General features: G+C 34.4%; 1 protein-coding gene across 7 annotated transcripts in view; it reads left to right on the top strand.

Annotated features, from left to right (window-relative positions):
* USP25 (ubiquitin specific peptidase 25) overlaps window positions 1–26,270 on the top strand; it is a 133,205-nt gene that overhangs the window by 43,605 nt on the left and 63,330 nt on the right. For all 7 annotated transcript variants that reach the window (XM_032878008.1, XM_032878007.1, XM_032878010.1 and 4 more), the window contains 4 exons: window positions 3,835–3,997; window positions 11,672–11,758; window positions 20,883–21,020; window positions 23,067–23,143. In XM_032878008.1, coding sequence (XP_032733899.1) covers window positions 3,835–3,997; window positions 11,672–11,758; window positions 20,883–21,020; window positions 23,067–23,143 — 465 coding nt within the window. The remainder of the gene's footprint in view (window positions 1–3,834; window positions 3,998–11,671; window positions 11,759–20,882; window positions 21,021–23,066; window positions 23,144–26,270) is intronic.

Genomic DNA, 26,270 nt, shown 5'->3' with positions numbered 1-26,270 from the left:
ACGCAAAACAAATTTATGGCAATAAAAGAATGTTAATTTTCTGGCAGGTGGAGAGGACACTGTTGGCTGAGAAAAGGGTATGAGAGAATTTTCTAGAATAATGGAAATTTTCTGTATCTTGATCTGAGTGGCGATCATATGGGTTTATACATATGTAAAAAGTTTCACTGAGCTGTACATTTATCATATGCAGATTATCCCCCCAAAATACTCTTTCCCAAAACATGTTTTGAACAGTTTGATAATCAATATGCAAAAAGTATATTTCTATGTATAAAAAAGAATGATAGGGAGAAATATTAAAAAGCTACCATTTAAACATAAAACTGTGACAGACTAAGAATAAATTTAATGAATGGGCAAGAACTTCTGAGGAAAAAATTAGAGGATATTATTGAGACACATTAATGAGTATGTAAATAATTGGAAATGTATTATATTTTACAAATTGGAGCACTGACCTTTGTAATTTTTGGGGGGGAGGGTGGGTAGAGGGGGGAGGAACCGAAGGGCAGGAAGGGAATCTTAAGCAGGCTCTACATTCCAGTGCAGAGCCCCAAATGGGGCTCAATCTCATGACCCTGATATCATGACCTGAGTCCAGATCAAGAGTCTTTTAAGTGACTTTTAAGTGACTGAGCCACATAGGTGCCTTGGAGGGCTGAACATTGTAAAAATGGTCAGTTCTCCTTAAACTAACTCATGGGTTTAGTGTGATTCTAATAATACTATATTTTCTTAAAAAAGGAAATCAACAAAATGTTTCCTTCACACCCTCCCTTTTTGTCTTCCTTCCCTTCCTCTTTCTTTTTTGTTTTCTTTTTTGTTGGTCTATACAGCTTAAATGATATGTATGTTTTTCAGTGTATATGATGTTTCCCTAAACATACTTAGATGATTTAAAGTGGGATGTTTTCAACATTACTGCTATAATGCAATTTAAGGAATTTAAATTTTAAACAACACCAGCATAATAAAACTAGCATAATAACCCCAAAATCAAAATCAGTACAATAAAAACTTAATAGGAAGGTGAACATCTGTCATAAGTAAGTGCTTTAAATATTCCATATAGTGTGTGGGATCAAAAGAGCAAACGTTTTGTCATCCTTTTATTTTGCTGCATGGTCATGACCAGTGTTGGAAAGATAAGAAAAGCAGGTGATAGGTAGTGGGAATTAGTTTTTGATTTGTGGCTTTGGGGGTTGCCTCTTTTGGCATGCTATATTTTGTTATAAGCTATTTTTGAGCTCTGAGATTTGCAGTGCTAGTTTTTTTCTCTACTGACAGACTTAATACCTGGATTTGTAGCTATTGCATACTTTCTATTTCATAGCCTTGGTAGTATTAGTGGCTTTACTTTGGTGAGACAAGGGAAGGAATCTTTATGTAGCACTTGGCTTTATAGAAAGTTTATATTCATCTTGGCAGTACTGGACTACAGAATGGGAATGGGGGCTTGGGAATAGAGTAGTATTTGTGCTAGAAGTTGGGCTTTTGCTAAGAAAGAAAAAGGAAAAGCGAAAAGGCAGCAACATCTAATATCTTCATTATCCATTTACTTCAGACTTTGTTTAGCCTCTAGTATTTATCTTGTATGCTTTAGAAATGAAACAGCTCTGTGTTTCGACTTCCAGATGCTGAGTAATAAATAATTTTGATGCAATGTGATAAATGTACGTATAGGTTTTTAGGATCCAGGAAGAGGTGTTGGGAAACTTAAGTATGTTGTAAGTCCCTGGTGATACAAAACTCTGTTATAAGCTCTAAATCAAGAAGATCACAAAGTCATGGCATTCATTCATCCACATCTTTTAGATGATAGTTCTGCCATATGGTATGGTTAAGGAATATTAAAATTAACCTATCTCTTTAAACCCCATCTTTTTGTTATAATGAATGATGAGATCTACCATTTGACTGAATTGAAGATACCTTTTATATATGACCAGTGGTGCTAATTCTTCTGTCCTGTTTGTGGTATTGTTGCTACTTTTTCCAGAACTCATGGCTTGTTTCAGTTCATTCATCTCTAATTACCAAGTTGGAAATAGGTTTCCTTTATTTATACTTCTAAATACACACATACATTACAAAAAGAACAAAATTATTGTGAAAACACTCATTATAAAAGTCAATAAAAAATTAAATATACCTTCTTATATACAGCAGTCTTTTGTATTACATTAGCCTTTTGTGTACTATGTATTAACTTTTCTCTTTTGAGCATAAACTAGTTGCCTTGTACAAAATCAGTTTGTTCCTGTTCATTCTTATTATATTATGCTGATCAGTATAGCTTGACCATAAAAAGTCTTTGAGGTTGGCTTTTTTACTTTTTATCTTCCCCTTAATGTTCTTGGAAACTTAGTGTCAGTGGAATGTTCTAGATAAATTCTGATTTTCTTCTGTCCCGATTCATCTAACTAAATATCTTCCAAGGAGTTGTGGTACCTTTTAGTGGCAAATAGTTTATAAGAAAAAGTCTCCTAGGGGCTGTGATTGCATGTGAAAGCTGATTTTTGGGCAGAGTACTGCCGCTAATATTGGATCAGTTGTAATAGTTTACAGAGGTGTAAACTGTTCCATTTTTAAATGTGTGACTGTACTTTGATCTTTGCATTGTAACATAACATTTTGTTCTTAACCAGCTATTTTTTGGGATGTGGTTTCATTGATTCCCAAAGAAAGGCTGTATCCTGTATTCACATAAGTTACTTTAAATAATTATAAGTTTGAATCCTATTGCCTTATATCTACTATCATGTTGAGAATAATGCTGTTAGAGAAAAGAGTATAATTTGCTTTGTCCCCATAATTAAGGGATATAGCTATATTAATTTGATATTAATCTGATAGGGCAAAACCTTTAAAATAAAGATGATATAGCATGAATGAGATCTTCTTAAGCCAAATGTTGGAAAAACTCATTGTTGTTGAGGTTTTTTTAAATTAACATAAAATTGATTAAGACACCGGAGTATTACTTATGCTTATTTAGAGTGGTTAATAACATATGTCTTGAGCAGGCAAAATGCTTTGCTAGTTCAGATGTGGGAATCAGGATTTTACAACATGTTGCGACATGAGTAAGAGCAAGAACAGCATGTGAATGCTACTGTAAACAAAGTAGCATTATTCTTGCCATGTTTAGATGTATTTAAAGTATTCTGTAGGTAAGCTTATTTTGGAGAGTTAAACCTTTTATTATTCTGATATGAATATAGGTCAACTTTTGGGTGAAGATGTAAACACGTAGTCTCTTTAGTTAGCTGTCATAGAGTGGTAGATCTCTATAACTGAGAGGAATCCTAGAATTTACCTTAGCTTTTTTTTTTTTTTTTTCTTTTTTTTTTTTAATAGCAAAGGGATTTAATGGTCAGGAGTAAAAGTGCAATTTGTTTAGTTTTTAATGTTTTCCTGATGATTCAAAGTAATTGTTACAGAAGACTAGTCATTATGCTATTTTGTAAATATTTACTGTAGTGATTTCTTAGAAAACTTAACCTTGGTGCTGTACTCCTGTACTAAACCTTGAATTTGTTGAACCATAACACATTTTCTGTTTTATAGCACTGTCTTTGTGTATTTGAGATTTCCTTTTTTCCTAGGAAAAAAGAGTGCATTTCACTTGGTGTGTTTGCCATTGCTATATTCTTAAAGAAAACTAATGTCTACTTGAATAAAGTTAGTGTTTGATAGTGCTTTCCCACATTCACTGTCCAGAGCTTAACTAATTAAAATCCTATTTGTGGTATGTTATTTCCTACTCTGTGGCATGAAATTAATACTGTATTTTTCTTTTTTTCATAATTTTCTCCCCATTGCTTAAAGAGTTCTTGAAGCCAGCATAGCGGAAAATAAAGCATGTTTAAAGAGAACACCTACAGAAGTTTGGAGGGATTCTCGAAACCCTTATGATAGAAAAAGGCAAGACAAAGCTCCTGTTGGACTAAAGAATGTTGGCAATACTTGCTGGTTTAGTGCTGTTATTCAGGTAAGGATTTTTATGAAGATCTTACTTGGGGGTTAGCAATGGAAAGTGGGTTGGGTTGTGTTTCTTTCAGATTGTGTACTTTAAACATAAATGCAAGGTTTGAATATGCCCTTCTGTCTAAGGAACTAATTTGTAGATTGTAGGACTCCTCACTTCTCCCTTGTCCTTATCCCCAGTTTGGAGTTTTGACAGGAGAGCACTGCCTATGCCTTTCACTTATTTGGAATTAATCTCTCCTCCCTCCCTGCTAGTAGGAATTGTTGTCAGAGTGGAAAGAGTGAAAAATGTTTTTGTATGTAATTCTCTGCAGATTTTGAGGAGATAACCAAGATATGAAATAGGATCTGAATTTATTGTTGTTAATCAAATCATGTTTTTTATATAATGGAAAATATTATTAATAGAATTATAGTCATTTAAATACTCTTCTTAATATAAGGAGGCATTTTGTTTGAGGAAGGTATAGACTGACATAATTCTCAATGCATATATGAGAATGATGTAAGAGTAAATACTGATAATTAAAAGTAACACTTTTTTTTAACTTAGAAGGCCTTTATGAAATGTTTCTTGAGATCCTTATTCTAAAATGAAAATTTTTTGTATGCATAGTTATGTATCTTAATATGTACTAGTTTTCTTGTTTTTTTAGTTCTTTTATGAGATAGTATTGTCATGAATTCTTTACCATTTTCAGTTAGACATTGATAATGTTATCCATCAGATTATAAAATATTGAATTAAATGATCTCCTTAAAACAATCTATGAATAATAACATACTCTTTATTATTAACCGTTAGGAAAATATTTTAAGTGGTGTTATGCTGATCCTAGCTTTTGTTCTACTTTTCAAAGTTTTGGTGTTTTTTTGGGTGGGGAGGAGAATGGACTGGAAAAAATTGCTTGTTCTATTTGAAATTGAGGTAATTTTACTGATTTCTAAATTTTACCTTAATGTAGTGGCTGTTTAACTGTTAGTGTTCTAACGTAGGCTAGTATAGGGTTCTTAGGATTATTGTTACTAATATATATTTTTAAATCACTTCTTTGAGAAATCTGGAAACCTAGAAGTGACCTCTAGCCTTGAAAAGTTTGGGTTATAATGAAGATCATTGGCTTTGGTGTGTGGAAATATGTTATACTTCAAGTTTTGGAAAATTGTGGGTGGGCAGAAAAATTTGTCAAAAGATCACTTCAGGTTTTTTTTTTTTTTCTTAATGTAATTTTATTGTATGCTATTTAAGTAGCATTTCATTTTCATCTCTAGCAATTAAAATTTTTTATTTTTCTCATTTTGTGAAATTATTGTTTAATTCCACAGATACCATCTGAGATATAAAAGTTTATCATCATAAATGGAATTTTTCACCTATGAACGAAAAGTTGGACAGGAAATCTCTGTTAGTGTTGGAAGTTTCTTATTGTATTTTCCAAGTGAATTGGAACTTGTTCAAACTATGATGTAAATGTACTGTAAAGTTTCAATTACAAAATTTTCTCAGGCATGGAATTTACTTAGTTGGCAGGACTAGTGTGAAACAATTGGGACTTCTTTTCCTTATATGTACATCAGCCAATTATAGAAATTTATGTGGATAATAAACTTATAACAGCAAAATAGGTAGTAGGCACAGGCTACAGAGGGTATAGCTTTATACTTGTTTTATTTAGGAACTGGGACCAATATTTTGGGAGAAAAATATCAGAAAGGGAGACAATATCAGAAAGGGAGTATAAGCAAAGAGAAGATGGGACAGAGATTGGCTTAAATAATTTTTTGGATGCTAACAATATTAGCCTGACTATCCTAGATTGGGCGTTAACCCCTTATCTAGTCAGGAGTATTTTTATCCAGGAATTTACACCTAGAAAGGAATATGGGGGCTTGATTTTTCTCCACTAGGATATCAATGAATGAAGTAGCTACTTAGAAGTATACTCCTCTCTTGCTAGTTTGGGGTATAATTCATAGATTCTCATGGTGACCTTTGGTACCTTTCTCATTTGGATGCCTCTGAGATGCTCAGAAGTAAGGTGTTCATCCTTCTCGGTTTGCCTTGTACAGCTTCAGTTTACTTCTATTATAGACCTACTGTGCCTATTATTAAGTCTTCAAGCTCTCTTTCATACTCAGAAGGGTTGTGAGTTGCAAGATAAAGGATATGGGTCCCTTACTCAAAAGTCATGTAACTCCAGGTTCACTAAAATACGAGCATCCTGAAGGCAGAGAACACATCTTCTAGGTTCTTGTTTTATACCAATATATAATACAGTGTTGGACTATAGATGCTTTTATCACCCTAATGATGAATGGAATTGAGAAGATGCTACAGGTTTTCAAAAGATGTTAAGATACCATTTAACATATTTATTCACATTATTTGCTCTTAAATCTTAAATTTTCATAAAAGAATGTAAGTACCTAGTTCAAAAAGAAAATAAAAAATTCCACAGCAATAAAAGGCTTATAATGAAAAACAGTAGTAATCTACCCCAAACCTCCCTGCTTCATAGTTCTGCTTCTTAATAGCAACTACAACCAGTTGTAGCTGTTTTTCCTTTTATCTTCATTTTCCTAAATGACATGCATTCCTAATGAGATAAATGTGGATTTAGTTTTGTCATTTCACTTACCCAGAATTGCCTTTCCTTTCATTCCCAACATAGTTATATCATAAGTTTAAGATAGTTGGAAGTCAGTGTTTACATTTTCTTTGACTTTGTAAATATTACAGTGATATACTGGGAGTACCCCTTGGTAATCCTTTGTTTTCCTGGTGTTGTCAGGAAAATACCTTTGTTTTCTTTATATTTTCTATATACTTATTCTTAAAATTTTCTAAATAAATCTCTGTTATGGTCTTATTAATATGTTCTATATGTGTAAACATATTATCTGTATTTCTCTTTCTTTCTTCTTACCACGGAAGTTTTCTCCGTCTCAAGTCCAAGCTGGATTCCTGTTCTTTGTGTTTTAAGCACCGATTGCTGGCTTGCCAAAGCAGGCCTGAGAGAAAGGAGATTGTGGGAAGGTTGATTGAGGATCACTTTGCAGAGTTTTACTTAATCCTTCTATTTGTAGCCCTGAATCTTTATTCCCTCTCACACACACTATGACTGATTTTTCTGACCCCAAGTCAGTTCAGTTCAATTATATCCAAAGACTAAATATCCTATATCCCACAGAAGGAGGTGGTATTTGTCTGACCTTTCTGTATTGGGAAGGACATGGGGATTTAACTGCTCTGTATACAGACTTTTATCTTTTAATCATGCCATGTGTTTTCAGTTCCTACCTTACCTTGAACTTTTGTGATACTATTCCTTTTTTTTTTTTTTTAATCCACTAAGGAGAATTGATCTTGCTTCTCCACAGTATCTTCATTATAAACAGTTTATATCCCTTTGCTCTCTTGTTATCATTCTTTGTTTTCCACAAGTTATTTGAAATCTCATCTCTTATAGCTTTCTGTTATTAGCAAGAGTTTAGCCAAATTCCATTTTACCAAATGCTCTTCAGAATTTTTACAAATACCTTTTAGCTTTGAACTGAATGAAAGGGTACTTGTTTTCAGGGTGCATCAGTCACAAACACAATTTAGACAGTAGTGACAATTACCCTTTCCCATCTTTCTTTAAGAAATATGTTGAACAATACTATTACAACTGGGATTGAGGATATAGAGTGTTAGTGACTTAAAAACATTAATATCCATGATTTATTTTAATGGTTACAAGTTCTACTTTGTGTAATAGCTTATTAAGTAGTTTTAGACTGTATACCTGGTCATATTTTGCTGGAACCTGAGCCTGTCAAACCAAAACAACAGGAACAAATCAACTTTTGAAGACTATGTCACATAACACTAAAGCAGTTTGGGATTTTGAGGCTAAGGTCTAAGAGAACAGGATTTTTAGAATAAACTTCATATGTTGGGTTGATTTTATCCTTGAAGCAATTTCAGAAGTGGCCGCTGAGTGGCTGCAAAGGTAAGCAAAGTTTTGTACAGACTTGGAGTAGTAGTTAACACTTTCATTCAATTCTAGAGGGCTAGAACCTTGGATTAATGAGAACTGAAAATAGGCCAGGCTTCATAGTTTTTGAATCCCAGAGTTATCTCAGAATTGTTGGGATTAAGTTGATCTGGGATTGCAGATGGCCTCAGTTTTGCTGCCTGCCAGAAAGAAATGCAAATTCTGTTAGAAGGTAATATTACCTAGAACTTAGAATTTTCTCCACTTTTCACATAAAAATAAATGCTTAGTACTCAAATCAGTTATAGTCAGTCATACCAGGAAATAAGCTGTATCCAGGCCTATCCAGAGATTAAGATAAAATAACCAGTAATATGAAACCTGAAATTTAGATTGTTGTAACAACTATTAATATGCTCAAGGAATTAAAAGCAAGATTGAGAATTTCAGTAGAAAAGTAAACTACTAAGAAAAAGCAAAATAGAAATTTTAGAACTGAAAAATAAAGGTGAGAAATCAATGGGTGACTTTAGCAGTACATTTGACACAATTGAAGAGAGAATTAGTCAACTGAACAATTGGTCTGAAGAACATTTTCAGACTAAAGGCATGAAATACAGATAAGAGCATGTAAGAGATACTTTGGGCTTGGTGAATAGTTCTAACATGGTGTATTTATGGTTCCAGAGGGAGAGTAAAAAGAGGGAGCAGGGCAAAAGAAAAAAAAAAAAAAAGGATGACTGAAGAGATGCCTGAGAATATTCCAAATCTAATAAATGAGATCAAGCCACAGATTCTGGAAGCAGTAGGAATCAAGTAGCATAAATATAAGGAATACTATGCCAAGGCACATCATAATAAAATGGAGAAAACTATAGAAAAAGAGAAAATCCTAAAAGTAGCAGGGTGGAAAAGATGTACAGGCATACCTTGAAGATTACGTGGGTTTTGTTCCATACCATCACAATAAAGTGAATCTCTTAACAAAATGCGGCAAATGCATTTTTTGGTTTCTCAGTGCATATAAAAGTTATGTTTACACTATTGGGTGTACAGTAGCATTACATTCAAAAGAAACAATGTATATGCCTTAATTAAAAGATAATTTATTGGGTCTTGTTTCAATATTGATGGCTTCTGACTAGGATGATGTGTGCAGAAGGTTAGGGTAGTTGTGGCAATTTCTTAAAATAAGATGGTAGTGAAGTTTGCCACATCAGTTGAATCTTCCTTTCACTTGAACACTTAGGGGCCATTGTAGGGTTATTAACTGGTCTAATTTCAGTATTACTGTGTCCCAAGAAATAGCGAGGCCTGAGGAGGAGAGAGATAAAGGAATGGACAGTTGGTGGAACAATCAAACACTTAACAACATTACTGCTTAAGTTTGCTGTCTTTTTGGGCATGATTTGTGGAGCCCCACAACAATTACATTAGTAACATCAAAAATCCCTGATCATTGATCACCATAACAAATATAGTAATAGTGAAAAAGTTTAAAATATTGTAAGAATTACCCAAAATGTGACATAGAGACACAAAATGAATAAGTGCTATTGGAAAAATGGTGCTGGTTGACTTTTTTGATACAGGGTTGCCATAAAACTTCAATTTATAGAAAACACCGTATCTATAAGACATGTCAAAGTGAAGCACAGTAAAACAAGATATGCCTGTATTACCTCTATAAAGAAACAAAACTCGACTAACAGCTAGTTGACTTGTCAATCAATAGAAATTCTGTCATTAAAGTGCCAGAAAAAATAACTGGCTATCTAGAATTCTCCAACCAGCAAAAATTGTACAAAAATGAAGAAAAACAATTTTTACTGTAACAGAAGCTAAATACTTCATCACCAGCAGACCTATACCTGAAGAAATTCTGATTTTTCAGGAAGGTATTCATGAAGGAAGAAAATGTTTCCCAATGGGAGTTTAGAGCAAAGAGGTTAGGATTAGGATTACCCTATTTTGTCATTTTTCTCTTTCCTATTTAAATTTCTCCTAAAAGCAGTAAGTTAATAAATTACACGAGAAGATCAACACTTTTCTTAAAATAGGCTTCTATTAGATGATTTGGCCCACCTGTACTCTAGTACAAGTGTTAGAGCACTTTTGAGCTAGGCTAAGCTAAGCTATGATGTTTGGTAGGTTAGGTATATAAAATGCATTTTCAGCTTAATGATATTTTAAACTTGGGGTGGATTTATCTAGATGTAACCCCATCATAAATCAAGATCTGAATTGCTAATCTTGTTCTTCTTGAAAATTGCCATTGATTCTTTGATGTACTTCAGAGTTTTCTGTGGTACCTTTTATCTTTGTTGAGAGGCTTCTTAGGTACTTTTTAAAATTCCACCATTACTCTGATACACAGCTATGTTTGAAAGCACGTGCTTCTCGGCTCTTTTTTCATTTTGACTGCATATTCTCCACTTTCCATACTACTCTTATTTTGTCAGAGATTCAATATGTTTTATTTTTCTGTGGCCTGTCTTCCTTGTGTCTGCATGTAGTGGATGGTTCATAAATTTTTATTAAGTGAATAAATGGATTATCTCATGTATTCATATTGTTTAATTAAATACTTACAGGTTACAAGATAACCAAAATATTTTTCTATAGTTTCCGTTACCAGCTTTATGATATTCCTTTCATATTTAGGTCTTTAAAGCACGTCCATATCTATATAGATCTGTATCTGATTCTGTTTCTTTATATATAGTGGGCCAGTTTTCCCAACACCCAGCTCCTAAACAAAACCTTGTTTTATCATTGATTTGTGGCATTACCTTTATCTTCTATCATATTGGCTCACACAGCTTTCCTAAGACCTTGTACATTATTGCCTCCTATACAGTGATTTTCAGGGTTTATAAATTGTGACTCCCAGAAAGGAATACGTATTACATTGTAAAGCACTTGACACATATATGTATGTGTAAAATATATACAGTGAAAATTTTACAAGCAGTATTCTGTGGTGCATTTACTATGCATGACATGTTTTAATATTTTCAATTGTATTTTATTTCATTTTTTTTAAACAGATATTCACCATGATGACAATGAATTACAAGCTATAGATTAAAAAACAGTTCTAGAAAGCCTTTCCATGGGCATCTTTCATATGCTGTCATACTCTGTGAGATCAATATTATTGTATGTTGGAGTCAAATTTCTATTATTATAATATGTGTGTCCTTTCTAGACTGCTGTGTCTCCATGAGCACAGAGATAATACGTAATTTCTTTATGTCTTTGTCACTTAGCAACTAGCCCATAAATTTATTTGTACTATATTTTTGTAGAATAGATACCTCAAGATAACTCAATAAACATGTCTAAAAAGTTCTAGACTTTGCATTTGTCCACCTTTTTTTTTTTTTTTTGAGGAAACTGGTTATTAAGCACCTAAAGAAAGACAGCCTTTAATAATATGATATACAGTAGATATTTTGATTTGTCCACATAAAATTTTCTGCTTTCCGGTACAATAAGTATTGTCAGTGATCAAGAATAGTGTGTTAGTATATAAGAAATTTGACGTTTTCTTTGGGAGCTAATAGGTCTTGTGCTAGTGGCAACAATCGTCTAAGTAGTATAGTCAAAAATAAATCTCTGAGACAAGTCATATTTTTATGGTTTTGTTAGTAGAATTTTCTCTTAGCTTTTTTAAAATTGTTGTTCTTTTTCAGTCATTATTCAATCTTTTGGAATTCAGAAGATTAGTTCTGAATTACAAGCCTCCGTCAAATGCTCAAGATTTACCCCGAAACCAAAAGGTAAAATTATGAAAGATTTTTAAGCAGAATATAAAAAAATATATATATATGTGTGTGTATATATATATACACACACATATATATATATTTATCTCATCCTGTTCTTTTATTTGTGCTTGACTTGGGGGCACTTTGTCTCTTCAGATCTGGAACTGTTAAATTTGGATCTCAACCCATTAATCTCAGTTACTACAGTAATTTTCTATTCTTCATTAGTATATTATAAACATGAATTTTTTTCTTCACATGTGTGTCAGTAATATGTCAGTTTTTTGTGTCACTTTAGTAATTGCTTTTTTCTTTTTTTTTTGGGCTGTCAAATTTCAGTAAACTTTATAGGTTTCAATTTATAAATCAAGGTCTTTCTTCAGTTGCCTCCTGAAAAATTTAATGGGAATAAAAATTTTTTTCAACTATTTGTATAGATGAGCCTTTTAAAAGATTAGTTTTGTGCTGGTTGTCTTTGCAGTGCAAATCTATAACTTCTATTTTGTAAGTTAATGCTGTTAGGCAATATAATGTGACAGAGTGCACAGATAATCTGGGCTAGATTGCCTGGGTGTTCTGGCTGTGGACCTAGGGTTTGACCTGTCTATTTAGTTTCCTTATCTGAAAGCTGTAAATAATAATAGTTTTTATTTTATAGAGTCATGAGGATTAAATGACGTAAAACTTACAAAGGGTTTAGAAGTGCCTAGTACACAGTAAGTGCCTCAGATGATGTTACTTACTGTATTCATATTAGCTTTTCAAAGATAAGACTGATGCAGAAATTTATACTTAGTGAAAAAAAAGTTAATTATGGAGATGATGTATATAAATGTTTAGGGCTTTAGGTACCTTGTCATAAAGAAATTGTAGCCCTAAAGGGGACTGGTTTCACAAAGATGTTAAAATTTTAGGTTTCAGTAAAGTGGTGAACTTTGTGTGACTTAACTGTATGAATGATACATAATTAAATCATGTTTTTTTTCTTTTAAATATTTTATTTATTTATTTGACAAAGAGAGAGAGGGAGAGAGATCACAAGTAGGCAGAGAGGCAGGCGGCGGCGGGGGTGGGGGGAAGCAGGCTCCCTGCTGAGCAGAGAGCCCTATGCGGGGCTCGATCCCAGGACCCTGAGATCATGACCTGAGCCAAAGGCAGAGGCCCAACCCACTAGCCACCCAGGCGCCCCTCATGTTTTTCTTTTAATGTGTAATTTGAAAACCACTTGTTCTACAAATATGGAACATTTATAATACAAGCTAGTGGGAATGTAACAATTTATAGCTTGCTTTTGCTATAATCTCTGAGCTAGAAAGTATCAGGCTGGTAAACAAGCCATTTTCAAAAAGGGAGTCAACATCACTTGACAGCTCCATGACAGACCTTCAGAGAAATTAAGCAAAGCCCCTTCACTCATTACATTTTTCCATGAAACTTTTTGGACTATTGCTTCTCTTTATTGCAGCTTGTTAATAATCACTGTTCTCTCTTCTGATATCTCAGTTGAAGTAGATTTATAATTTACATGACATTATTTAGAAATAGTGCTTCTAATTATATATTCATATGTATCTTGACCTTTTCTTTTTTGTTTCTGGATTTTAGTGCTTTACAGAGTTAATTTATTTTATTCTTTAAAATGTTGAGTAAGACCAAGTCAATTTTATATTTCTATTTAAAAAATAATTGTGATGTCCATTCTTACATAACAGAGCTAGTTTTAAGATTGTTCAGCTGATTACTAGGAAAATATATAAATCCAATCTTCAACACCTTTCTGGAGAAATTTGTTTTCTTGCAGTGGAAGGGGCACCATGTCCAGGGGTCCCTTCAAGTTAAGGAGTCAAAAGGATCTCTACTTCCATTCTGAAAAGGATACTTATTTAGAAGAATTCTGTGCAGTTTAATAAAAGATGGTTCCATAGATGAGGTTATTCTTTAATCTGGCATGGTGGCATCAATACATGTTATAACTTGACATTTCTAAACAAACAGGTGTGACCTAGAGTAGCTATCAGCCACTGATTGGTGCTACATTCAACTGAGGTGATAAAAGACACAGGTTTTTGAAAAGGTATTAATGTGACTTCTTGCCACTTATCATTTAATAATAAATTTATATGCAACTAACATAATGTTTACTGCTACACTGAGTTTGAAAAATAATGTGCTAAGATATAGAATACTGTGGGGATCACTTTGGTCAGATCACAGGGATGTCATTTGCATGCATTGCTAATTAGGATTTTTTTAAAAGATTTTTTTTTTAAGATTTTATTTATTTATTTATTAGAGAGAGAGATAGAGCACAAGCACAGGCAGACAGAGGGGCAGCAGAGGCAGAGGGACAAGCAGGCTCCCCGCTGAGCAAGGAGCCCGATGTGGGACTTGATCCCAGGATGCTAGGATCATGACCTGAGCCGAAGGCAGCCGCTTAACTAACTGAGCCACCTAGGTGTCCCTTAAAGATATTTTTTATCAGTATGTGAATCAGTCATGAATATTACATACATACTGAGTGAGAAAAGAGATGTAGTTTTTGAAGTCAGTTGGTATTTTAGGTAGGCTTGGTTATTCTAGAGGTTGAAACTAATTTTATACATAAATACTTATTGTGCTGTTTGTAATTTTAATGTCTAGGAGAATTGTGAGGTTACTAGAAATTTAAAGATGGGTTCTTGGGCTCCTGGGTTAATCCGCTGCCTTCGGCTAAGGTCATGATCTCAGGGTCCTGGGATGGAGTCCCACATGGGGCTCTCTGCTCAACAGGGAGCCTGCTTCCCTTCCTCTCTCTCTGCCTGTCTTTCTGCCTACTTGTGATCTCTCTCTGTCAAATAAATAAATAAAATCTTAAAAAAAAAAAAAAAAGATGGGTTCTCACTGTAAACACCTCATCCCTCCCTAAACCCCCACACATAGTGTCTTTTCTCTTAAAAAGTCACAAACTGATGACAAAATATGTTAAATGTTGAGTAAACAAAGATGCATAAGTTCATAATAGAGGTAATGTCCATATAAATAGCTAAAGCCTTATTACTCATAAATTTATATTAATTAAAGTCTCGATTTAAGGGCAGATATTTTCAAATAAACAATATTTCCACACTTTCCACTACTCAGAGATGAGAAGCATATGAACAGGGAATGTGTTTAGTTGAATACCAGTGAGCAAATACTTGAAGGAGCTTTGAATTTTACACATAACAAGGGCATTTTGGAATTTTTTTTTTTTTTTAGCTATGAATAAAGTAACAAGATTGGATTTATAAGTTTCAGTAAATCTTAAAGGATTCAAAGCATACAAAGTATGTTTTCTGACCACGGTGTAATTAAGATGGAATTTGACAACAGAAAGGTATTTAGAAAATGCCCCTGATAGTAGGGAAATTAAGTAATACACTTTTAAATAACCCAGTAGCCAAAGAACAAGTCAGAAGGGAAATTTTAGAATGTTTTAAACAATAAAAATTAAAATATGATATACCAAAATTAGAGGGATGCAGCTGAGGCAGTGGTTAGTGGAAAATACGCAAACTAAACACACTAGATAATAAGAATGGTTTCAAATTTGTGACATTTTTGCACATCAAGAAATTGGAAAAAAAAAGCACACTAATATTTGAAAGTAGGAGAAAGAAAATAATAAAGAGCTAAGTCATTGAAATAGAAATGAGAAAGTAGAGAAAATTAATGGAACCAAAAGCTGCTTCTAAAGGTCAGTAAAATTAATGAATTTCTAGGTAGACTGAGCAAGAAAAAAGAGGGAAGAAACGAATTAGCAATATAAAAAAAAAGAAAGAGAAGGACATTACTACATATTCTCTAGAAAATTAAAGAGAATAGTGGAATATTATAAACATAATATCCTTATATTACATTAAAAAAACTGAATTTTTAGTTAAGAACCTACTCAGCAAAAAATTCAACAGTGAAGTAGTTTACTGGTGAATTATACCAGATCTCTAAGGAAGAAATACTACCAATTCTCTATATGTTTTTCAAAAAACTTGAAGAAAAGATAAAACTTCCCAGTTCTTTTTGGGAGCCCAGCATTACCCGGAAACCAAAATAGAAGGTGTTTCAAGGAAAGAAAACTAAGACCAATATTTCTCATGAATACAGAAGCAAAAAGTTGTAGCAGATTTTTAGCAAATTGAATCCTGAAATACCAATAAAGGATGCTACTTCATTGGCAACTGGGGTTTATTTAGAACTGCAAGATTGATTTACTGTTCAAAAATCAGTGTCATTCACTGTGTTAACAGAGTAGAGAAGAAAAACCAGATGATTATCCAAGTAGGTAAAGAACAAAAATTTGACAAAAACTAATGTATCTTAAAATCTCAAAGAAACTAGAAATTGAAGAAAGTTTTCTTATCCTGATAAATATTGTTTATGAAAAGTCTACAACTAGTATAATACCTAATGGTGAAAAATTGAATGCTTTGATCCAAAGATCAGGAACAAGCAAGGATATAATTCCAAACCACTGTTTCGAATTACAGTAACCTGGAGTCCTTAATCAGTGCTGTAAAGCGAGAAAAAGAAATAGACGTGAAGATTGGAAAGGGAAGAAAAAAGCTTTCCCTTTGTGTATATGACTTGATTGTCTGTGTGGAAAATTCTAATAAACAAACAAATAAAATATGCTAGAACCAAAAAATGACTTCAGCAAGGTTACATGATAGGAGGGGAACATGCAAAAATAGATTGTATTTCTAAATACTAACAACACACAATGGGAAATTCAAATTAAAAAATACTTTATGTACAATAGCATAAAGTATAGACTATTAGGGGTAAAGTTTTATGGAAAATGACAAAGTATTGCTGAGAGAAATTAAAGGAGAGATGTTCAAGGATCAGAGGATTCAGTATTGTTATGCTATCAATTATCCCCAATTTAATCTATAGATCTCAGTGCAATCTCAACCATAATCCCAGCAGGCTTTTTCATAGGAATTGACAAATTGATATACAATTTATGTGGAAAATCAAAGAATGTAGAATAGCCATAGTAATTTTAAAAAGAAAGACAATATTGAAGGAATCAACTCTCAGGCATTCTGATTGGTGAAAAGATAGTTCTGTAGATAAATGGAACAGAATAGAGTCCAGAAATAGACCTATATATATAGGGTGAGTTAATTTCAATTAAAATTGACAAAACAATTTGAAAGGAAAATCCTTTAAACTAATGGTATCATAGAAAGATAATCTTCAACCCTTACAGAACACATTTATTTTTCAAATAAATGGAAAAATGAATAATGGATGATAGATCTCAAAGAAAACTAAAACTATAAAATGTTTTGAAGAAAACAGAAAATTTTAGTGTCTTGGGTTAAGAAAAGATTTCTTTTTTCTTTTTTTTTTTCTTTTTTTAAGATTTTATTTATTTATTTGGGAGAGAGAATGAGAGAGAGAAAGCATGAGAGGAGAGAGGTCAGTGGGAGAAGCAGTCTTGCTACCGAGCAGCAGAGACCCTGATGCGGGCCTCGATCCCAGGACTCCAGCATCATGATCTGAGCTGAAGACAGTCAGTTTACCAACTGAGCCACCCAGGTGCCTGAGAAAAGGTTTCTTAAGTAAGACTAAACAAGGGCACAAATCATAGAAGAAAATACTGAATAATTGGATTTCATCAAAATTGAAAAATTGTAATCTTGGAAAAACTTACACAAAATGAAAAGTGAAACCACAACTAGGTGAAAATATTAGCAAAACATATGTGAGATAAAGGAATTGTGTCTAGACTATATATAGAACTTGCATAACTCAATAATTAGATAACTTACTACTCTATTAGAAAAAATATTTGAACAGATACTTCACCAAAGAAAGTGTGAAGACTATAAGTCACTACAGGAAAAGGTGCTAGACATTATTAGTCACAGGAATATGCAAATTAAAACTAGAGGTGCCACATTGGACCCACTGGGAGAACTGGTTAAAAATATAATTCAGGGGGCACCTGGGCGGCTCAGTGGGTTAAGCCACTGCCTTTGACTCAGGTCATGATCTCGGAGTCCTGGGATCGAGGCCTGCATCAGGCTCCTGGTCCATGGGGAGTCTGCTTCTTTCGCTGACCTTCTCTCTCATGCTCTTTCTCTCAAAAAAATAAAGTCTTAAAATATATATATATTTTATATTTTATATATATATATATATTATATATATATAAATAAAATTCAGGGCACCTGGGTGGCTCAGTCGTTAAGCATCTGCCTTCAGCTCAGGTCCTGATCCCAGGGTCCTGGTATCGAGTCCCACATCAGGCGCCCTGCTTGATGGGAAGCTTGCTTTTCCCTCTACCACTCCTCTTGCTTGTGTTCCCTCTCTGACTTTGTCTCTCTCTGTCAAATAAATAAATAAATAAAATAATATATATATACGTATATATATATAAAATTCATATCCAAATATTATACAATGTGGACCTAGAATTCCCATTATGCTGTCAGCGGGAACATAAATTGTATAACGCTTCTGTAAAAATAGTTTGGTTGTGTCTTAAAGACATCTGCATACAACCTAGGCCCTCTCCAAGTTTTTATTTAAGAGAAATGAAAACGTATCCACACAAAGATACTTAAAGTAATATCCACAGCATCTGGAATAGGTCACTTGATAAATAAGTGTAGGATATCCATACAGGGGAACACCACTGAGCAAAAAAACAGAACGAATTGTTCATGTACACAGTCATGTGGAGGAACCTCAGAATAACTACTTCTATTTTAAGAAACCAGATTAAAATGAGTGTGTAGGATGTGGTTTGATTTATATAACTTTCTAGAAAATATAAAGTGACCATGGTTGCTTTGGGATGATCAAGGAGGGGAATAAGGGTTGAAGAAACTTATGGGGTGATGGGCAGTTACATTATCTTGACTGTGTTGATGCTTTTACAAATGTCTACATGTCTGAAGCTCATAAAATTGTGTACTTTATAATGTACAGTATATTGCACATCAGTTATACCTTGATAAGTCTTTTTAAAAAAAGACTGATCATGTGGTTCTATTTTCGTAATTTGGCCAAATTCAGGAGCTGCATTTAACATCAATTACAGTTTTGCCTTTTGAAATTCAAAAATATTTTCTAGCCATGGAAATTGGCTGAGAGCCAAAATGTCTTATTGTCTTATATATATATTATATTATATTACTTTTCCAATATGCTTCTCAGCAGAAATTCATTTATTTTTCAAAAGCCATATATTTCATCCTTGTTCCTTAGAAAGGAATGCCTCAAGAAACTGCACTGATGTAGCTGTGGTGATAAAAGAGAAATTGATCTCAGGAAATTTGGGATATTTCTGAGAATTATTTTTTCGGATTAAAATTCTTTGTGTTTGGGGTGCCTGGGTGGCTCAGTGGGTTAAAGCCTCTGCCTTCGGCTCAGGTCATGGACCCAGGGTCTTGGGATCGAGCCCCGCATGGGGCTCTCTGCTCAACGGGGAGCCTGTCTCCCCCTCTCTGCCTGCCTCTCTGCCTGCTTGTGATCTCCCTCTCTGTCAAATAAATAAATAAAATCTTTAAAAAAAAAATTCTTTGTGTTTACACCTTTAAAACCCAATATTTGTATAAGGCAATTGTAGGGGAGTAGAACGTACAACAGAAAAATCATGGGTTAGTTTTTTCTTTCATATAGAACTTTTAAACTTCATCATTGATGATGGCATTTTTTAAAAAAGATTTATTTATTTCAGAGAGAAGGTGAATGAGGGGATGGGAGGGCATGGGGGCAGAGGGAGAGAGAGAATCTCAAGCCCACTGAACATGGAACCCTTCTCAGGGCTTGATCTCAGGACCCTGGAATCATGACTTGAGCCAAAACCAAGAGTCAGTCATTTAACTGACTGAGCCACCCAGGCACCCTGATGATAGAATTTGTTATACTTAAATAATACCCATCTTTTCCATAAATTAGTATTTTCATTAAGACAATGCACTTTGTGGTTGCTGTAATTGTATATCGTTTTGGGATCAAGTGACAAGTATTTGGAGTCAATTGTTTTATTCCTTTACACCTGTTTTTTAGACTCCTTTTTCTAATGCATATTCTGGGGACAACTGTTTCTACATTGATTATATTATTTTGGGCAGCAAATATACACACATATATATACACCCGTACAGTTTTATGATGTTGAGAACACCAACCATATATACTCTTGGAAATGTTTTTCTAATATTTAAATAGACATATAAGCTTTATCTGTTAAAATTGTTATTGCACGAGCTACCTATAGTAAGAACTGCTTGTTTTTTACCATAAATTATTTCACTGAGGTATGTGAATTATATTCTTTAAAAAAATTTCCCTCTTGTTTTAAAATAAATTGTTCATGATTGATAATATTGGGTTGTTGGTTTTTCTGGAGGTTTGGTGAGATCATATGTTCGTAAGAATTGAATGCCTGCTTTGTGTAGCAGAAAGTTGCGGAAGAAATACAGAAGTTCTTGTGTTTGAGAAGTTTACAGTCTTATTGAGAAACAAAAGTTGAGATTTCAAAGGAAAGCTTGAAGGATGATACATTAGTTTAATATTAGTATCTACTCTAATTACTAATTAGACTAATATTGTCTGATAATTCAGGTCATTCCACAAAAGTACCAGGTGGTGATTCATTGCTGAGTGGAAGATATTCGTTTTAGTAGATATCATTGACTTGGCAGGGTCTGGGAAAGCTTCATGGAGGAGGAGGGCTCTTTGTTTAAATGGCCTTATTGAGGAAAAGTCCTTAAAACAGTGCCTGGCACCAAGTTAGCACTCATTGAATGTTGGCAGTTGTTATTACTGTCCACAGCAGCTGGGCTTTGCTGAATGGAAAGGATTATAATAAATAGACTTGAATGAGGAGAGGATATTCTTGGCTGGGTAATAACGTGATTAACTATGAAAATGTGGCATTTGTGCTGAAATTGTGAGCTAAGCCTAATCCTCTGCTCTTTTCACCCTGGAGCCCTTTGAGTGTCCTGGGTCACGGCATTCTTCTTTAATTTTGATGTAGGGGTACTGGACTCCTCCCTAATTGATATTAGTTACATTTTTGGTCTATTAGAATGAATATCTGTTAACCAGTAAAGATTTTATTAATCTTCACTTAAGGTTTTTTCCCCCCCAATAGGAGCATCGGAATTTGCCTTTTATGCGTGAGCTGCGGTATCTATTTGCACTTCTTGTTGGTACTAAAAGGAAATATGTTGATCCATCAAGAGCAGTTGAAATTCTTAAGGACGCTTTCAAATCAAATGACTCCCAGCAGGTAGCTCTTTTGTACTTACTTATTAACATTTGTGTTTTATTTAATCTGATCATTCCTTAAGCAGTTTTTTCAGAGACACGTGAGAATTGAAGATGTTATTATTTCTCTTTATTAAAAATAAGTTGTAGCCCTTTAGAACATTGTTTATTTGGAAGATTTACTTTAAAGTTAAGAAAAAAGTAAGTGTTCTTGAAAAGTGTTAAGATAAATGAAACTGTAATTTATATTGTGATAGAAATTAATTAGTGAAAACATTGGATAAAATTAGGAATGTTCACCAATGTTAGTTATAAATCTTCACAAATGTGTGATAAACCCAAGGCCAGTGTAGTATACATGCTTTTGGTATGCCTATTTTTGTTGGCATCAAGTAGTTTCCTTAATTACAGAGAACTCTGAACTGCATTAACTTTGTTATTGTTGCTTTTATTTTCCAATCTTTGTATAGATCTCATGTTGAGATCCTTACCTTAATTACATCTTCAAAGACTCATATTCTAAATAAGATTACATTGTGTGGTCCCAGGTGGACATATATTTTGGCGGGCCGCTATTTAACCCAGTACAGTTGGTATGGATATTTATAACTGGATTTTTGTGCTGAGCTTAGTTGTCTTTAACTATATGGCTTTGGAACAATTTCCTTAAGTTTCTTAGATCCAAGTATCAACATTTAAAAAAAATTTTTTTAAGCTTTTATTTATTTATTTGACAGAGTGAGAGAGCACAAATGGGGAGCATTAGAGGGATAGGAAGAAGCATTCTCCCTGCTGATCAGGGAACCTGATTCTGGGCTTGATCCCAGGACCCTGGGATGATGACCTGAGTGGAAGGCAGATGATTAACCATCTGAGCCACCCAGGCGCCCCAAGTTTCAACATTTTGCATTTTAAAGGTCAATGGATTGACCCAGCTGCTCTTTAGAAAACTTCTAGCTAGAAAAATATATGATAGTAGATTTGTTTAATACTTGGGTGTTTTTGATAAATAAAGGCGATTGTTTACACTGATTCATCTGTCTTTGATGAACCAGTCTTAGTAGGATTGGTTTGTTTTTTTCTCCTTAGGTTTCGGGTGAAACTGTTTTCTGTGTTCTACCTCACATTATTGAAAGAATTACAGTAGTTGATGAATACAGCTGCCACTGCCTATTCCTGTTTTTCCATGTTAGGGGAACTAGCACTGAAGGAAGGGATGGCAAAGGGTGATGTAAGTGCTAGTTCTGAATGGAGAATTCATTTGAAGGTCATGATATGGTAGACTCAGTAGTCAGGGAGTCAGTGATTAATTAAACGAAACCTTCCAGTTTAACATACCTTAGTAAAAGTGGATGTGGCTGAAAAAGTTGTGTGTAAAAGTTCAATTAAGAAAATGAATTGCTGGGGCGCCTGGGTGGCTCAGTGGGTTAAAGCCTCTGCCTTCGGCTCAGGTCATGATCCTGGGGTCCTGGGATCGAGCTCCACATTGGGCTCTCTGCTCAGCAGGGAGCCTACTTCCTCCTCTCTCTCTCTGACTGCCTCTCTGCCTACTTGTGATCTCTGTCTGTCAAATAAATAAATAAAATCTTTAAAAAAAAATGAATTGCTGAAAAACATGTCTTCCTTCTAAGAAACCAGTAATAATCTTTAAATAATGAAGAACTCTTTGGTAATGTGGGTCCTTTATTTTATAAGATTTGTTAGAGAACTCTTTCGGGAGTAATAATTATTTTTAAAAATCTCATTTGTAAATTAGAATTTATATATTTGTGTATGTATATAAAATATTGTGTATATTGTATATAACATAAATTTATGTTTATTTTCCCATAGTGAAACCTAATCACTGTGATTATCGATATGATGCTTATTTTTGTCAGATACTGATTTTATTCTCTGGTTAGGTTAAGAATATTTCTTGTATTTGATGTGAAACATTTTGTATGATATTTTTGTGAGGAGTCACTAATTTATGTTTGAGGTGACTGGCTGTAAGTTTTATGTTGCAGTATTTAGAATTTTTATTAGTAGGCTGAAATATCAACAAGACTTATTTTTCTTTCCACAGCAAGATGTGAGTGAGTTTACACACAAATTATTAGATTGGTTAGAAGATGCCTTCCAAATGAAAGCTGAAGAAGAGACGTAAGTTACCATGAAATTTAGTGATGGGGTTTTAGGAGATTGATAAATAACACTCATTTTTTTTCCCTTTTATGTCTGTGTTTATGTCTATCAGTGTCTATGGATAAACAGAAAACCGAGAGATGTTTGGGAACCAGATGTTACCTGTATTGACAAGTTGTTTGAAGTTTGTGGACTAAATGCTGCGTAGCTTTAGAGTTCTATTGTGAGATTAAAATCTTGCCAGAAAGATCTAAAGAGCAACCCCTAAAAGGGCTAATCCCATATGCCCAGTTCTTTTCCTTGGACTCAGTAGTCTCTTTTTCATGAAGAAGAATGGGTTAGCAGTAGGGCAGGATACCAGGAATGTTCCTTCTGATGAAGTCCTTTCAGGTGGAATCACAACGACAAGGATAATGAAGTTCCTCCTTAACATTTCCTAGCTTTTTATTTTCTGTCCATCAGGTTGAACCAAAAAGACTTTGGTTATTCAAGAGAAATCTGTACACTTTCAGGATGGTCCTACTCCCATTCCTATGAGGCCACTCTCCTAAGACCAACCACTAGTTCCTTTGTGTATCTTTATGAAACGTTGGTGGATCATTTAGGATTTGCCACTATAGACACTTTGGTCCAACAAGATGCAGGTAAAAGACCTGCCTAGAAGGTCTTCCTTCTACCTAGAAGACAGGTGGAAATCCAAGGCTAAAAATTCTCTCCCTTCCCTTTTTTATTTTTAAATTATGGCTAGCTTTACTGTTCAGGAAAAACATTATAAAAGGCCTGCAATGAGACTAAAGTAAAAAATAATCTACTTATACAGTGTTAATCAGTAAAAGATACCCTCAAATATTAATATAGATATAGATTTCTTCCTTTCATTTTCCATTCTCAGGGGGGAAGTAAGTTCCCATATTATATTCCCTTGTTGTTGTTTTTTTTTGTTTGTTTGTTTGTTTGTTTGTTTTCTGGAGAGAGAGGGACAGCAGAAGGAGGGACAGAGGGAGGGAGAGAATCTTAAGCAGGCTCCATGCTCAATGCCAAGGGTCTGCTTAGTCGGTTAAGTGTCTGACTCTGGATTTCAGCTCAGGTCATGATCTCAGGTTTCTGAGATCCAGCCCCTTGTCAGGCTCTTTGCTTTGCACTTGCCAGTGCACGCTCTATCTCTCAAATAAATAAAATTAAAAAAAAAAAAATCAGACACTTAACCGACTGAGCTTCTCAGGGCCCCTTCCCTTGATCTTTTAAGGTAAAGCCCAAAGAAATTTTATATTTGAAAATCAGGTTTTTGTTTTTTTTTTTTTTTTACCTCTGTAAAAAAGAGGGTGCAGGCTAATAAAAAATAAAAGTCACTTCTGAGTTTCTGAGTTTGTTCAGTCTCAGCTACAGGCATGTGATTTCTGTGCCTGCGTAGCGCTGGGGTCCTGCAGCCGGTTCCCTCACTTGATTGTGTATAGCGCCTTCAGTCCTTTGGATGCTCGGTTTCATGTGCTTGAATTCTAGATTTCAGAGGGTTATTAGGACCCATGTGGGCAACACTGAATGGTTTCTTACCTTTGAAACTTTAGAACTAAAGCAAAACTTCAATCCTTTAGCTCTCAGTCCAACTATATAATACTCCTGGAACATTGTGCAGTCCAGACTCAAGTTGTTGCCAAAGTCTGTAGCAGAAATTTTAGGATATGTTGTACACAGCAAATCACTGGTTTTCATTCTGCCCAGATGCCTGTCATTGAGGGCCAATTGCTTGCCAACCATTATACGTGAACTTAAATGAAGTTGGGAGAAATCTCTGAAGAGGTTAATTATGGTGCTAAATCTACAGTGTTTGAGGGAGAAAGTTCTATTTTGTAAATTTTGCCTTAAGAGGAGGCCATTTGAAAGCTGTTTCCTTCTTGGCATGTTTAGAAGTTTGTGATGCTGACGGCTCTGGTCCTCAGCTTCTATCTTGTCCACCGAAAGTTTCAGTTGCTTTGTCCTTAATAGCTTCTTCAGTTTGTGGCTCTGAGTGCTGCACTGAGTGACTTACTTTTGTGCCACAGTGGTTGTGCCTGTTGCTTTTTGCTGTGGAATTGCTTAGGCCTGGGAGACTCACCTCTTAGGTTAGTTTCTTGCTTCTCTCCACGTGAGCTTCTTTCTTCATGTTACTTTTATCTGGAAAATCTCCCCATCAGATTCTGGCATGAATCTGCTGTTGCTGCTTATGAAAGCTGAGTCCCCAGCATCCAGCTTTTGCGTGTTCTAGGCCTAGAGTGTATTTCCTCCTGCTGCACTTTTTCCTGGGTGGGATATGCCTCTAAAGTTCACACACATCTGTATTTTTTTATTCTTTTTGGAAGGTTTGGCTGAATTTTTAAGTTTAACCTGCTTCTTAGCCTCTATCTCATGCAGAGCCAGCCAAGTTTGATGGATGCATGTCTTTTCTTCCTGTCCTTGGGGTTTGTTTTCTGGCCTTTCTACTTGTTTTTCTCTAACTGCCACCTCCTCTGATACTGTCTTGATAGGTTGCTTATGATGAGAGCTAGTGATTCACTAATGAGAGTTGTCCACACTGGTTCCTCTCTAGTACAGCTCATGTCCCTCGTGTCTTTCCTTAGAGTTCTCATACCAAAAATCCATTGCCTGAGTTTCCTCAGAGTACGAATAATATCTGTATCCTCATCTGTGGTAATGGAGTCTTTGAGGTTCTCTCAGTAATTCTGTGAATGTTTTACTGAAATCCCTAATTCATCCTCTCAGATCTATCTGGATTTTCTAGAAGTACTTCATTTAGTTTATCCTGTCTTCAATACATGACCCCTAATTGCTTTTTATCTGTAGCCTCAGTAGAGTGCCTAAATCCTTCTTTCTGAGGGGGCCATTTTATTCTGATTTTGGAGATCTTACTTATTATTTATATAAATAATATAATAATAATATATTATTATTTATATACTTGTTAATTTTCTTTGGGTTGTGGTCACCTCTTCTGATATAGTAAATAACAATTTATCTCCCTTTTTTTCTCACACTGTTTTAAAAGAAGCTAGAACTTTTCCATTCCAGTTCATCTGAAATCTTAAGTTATTTGAAATATGCTCTCCTTGTTCATTTTCCCATCATTTTCTGTCTGATCTTTACTCTTTGTGGAGCTAAACTGTCTTTGAAT

Source organism: Lontra canadensis, unplaced genomic scaffold (assembly GCF_010015895.1).
Source record: "Lontra canadensis isolate GAN:19392208 unplaced genomic scaffold, GSC_riverotter_1.0 scaffold62, whole genome shotgun sequence".
Taxonomy (NCBI): Eukaryota; Metazoa; Chordata; class Mammalia; order Carnivora; family Mustelidae; genus Lontra; species Lontra canadensis.
This window is presented reverse-complemented; position numbering and strand designations above follow the sequence as displayed.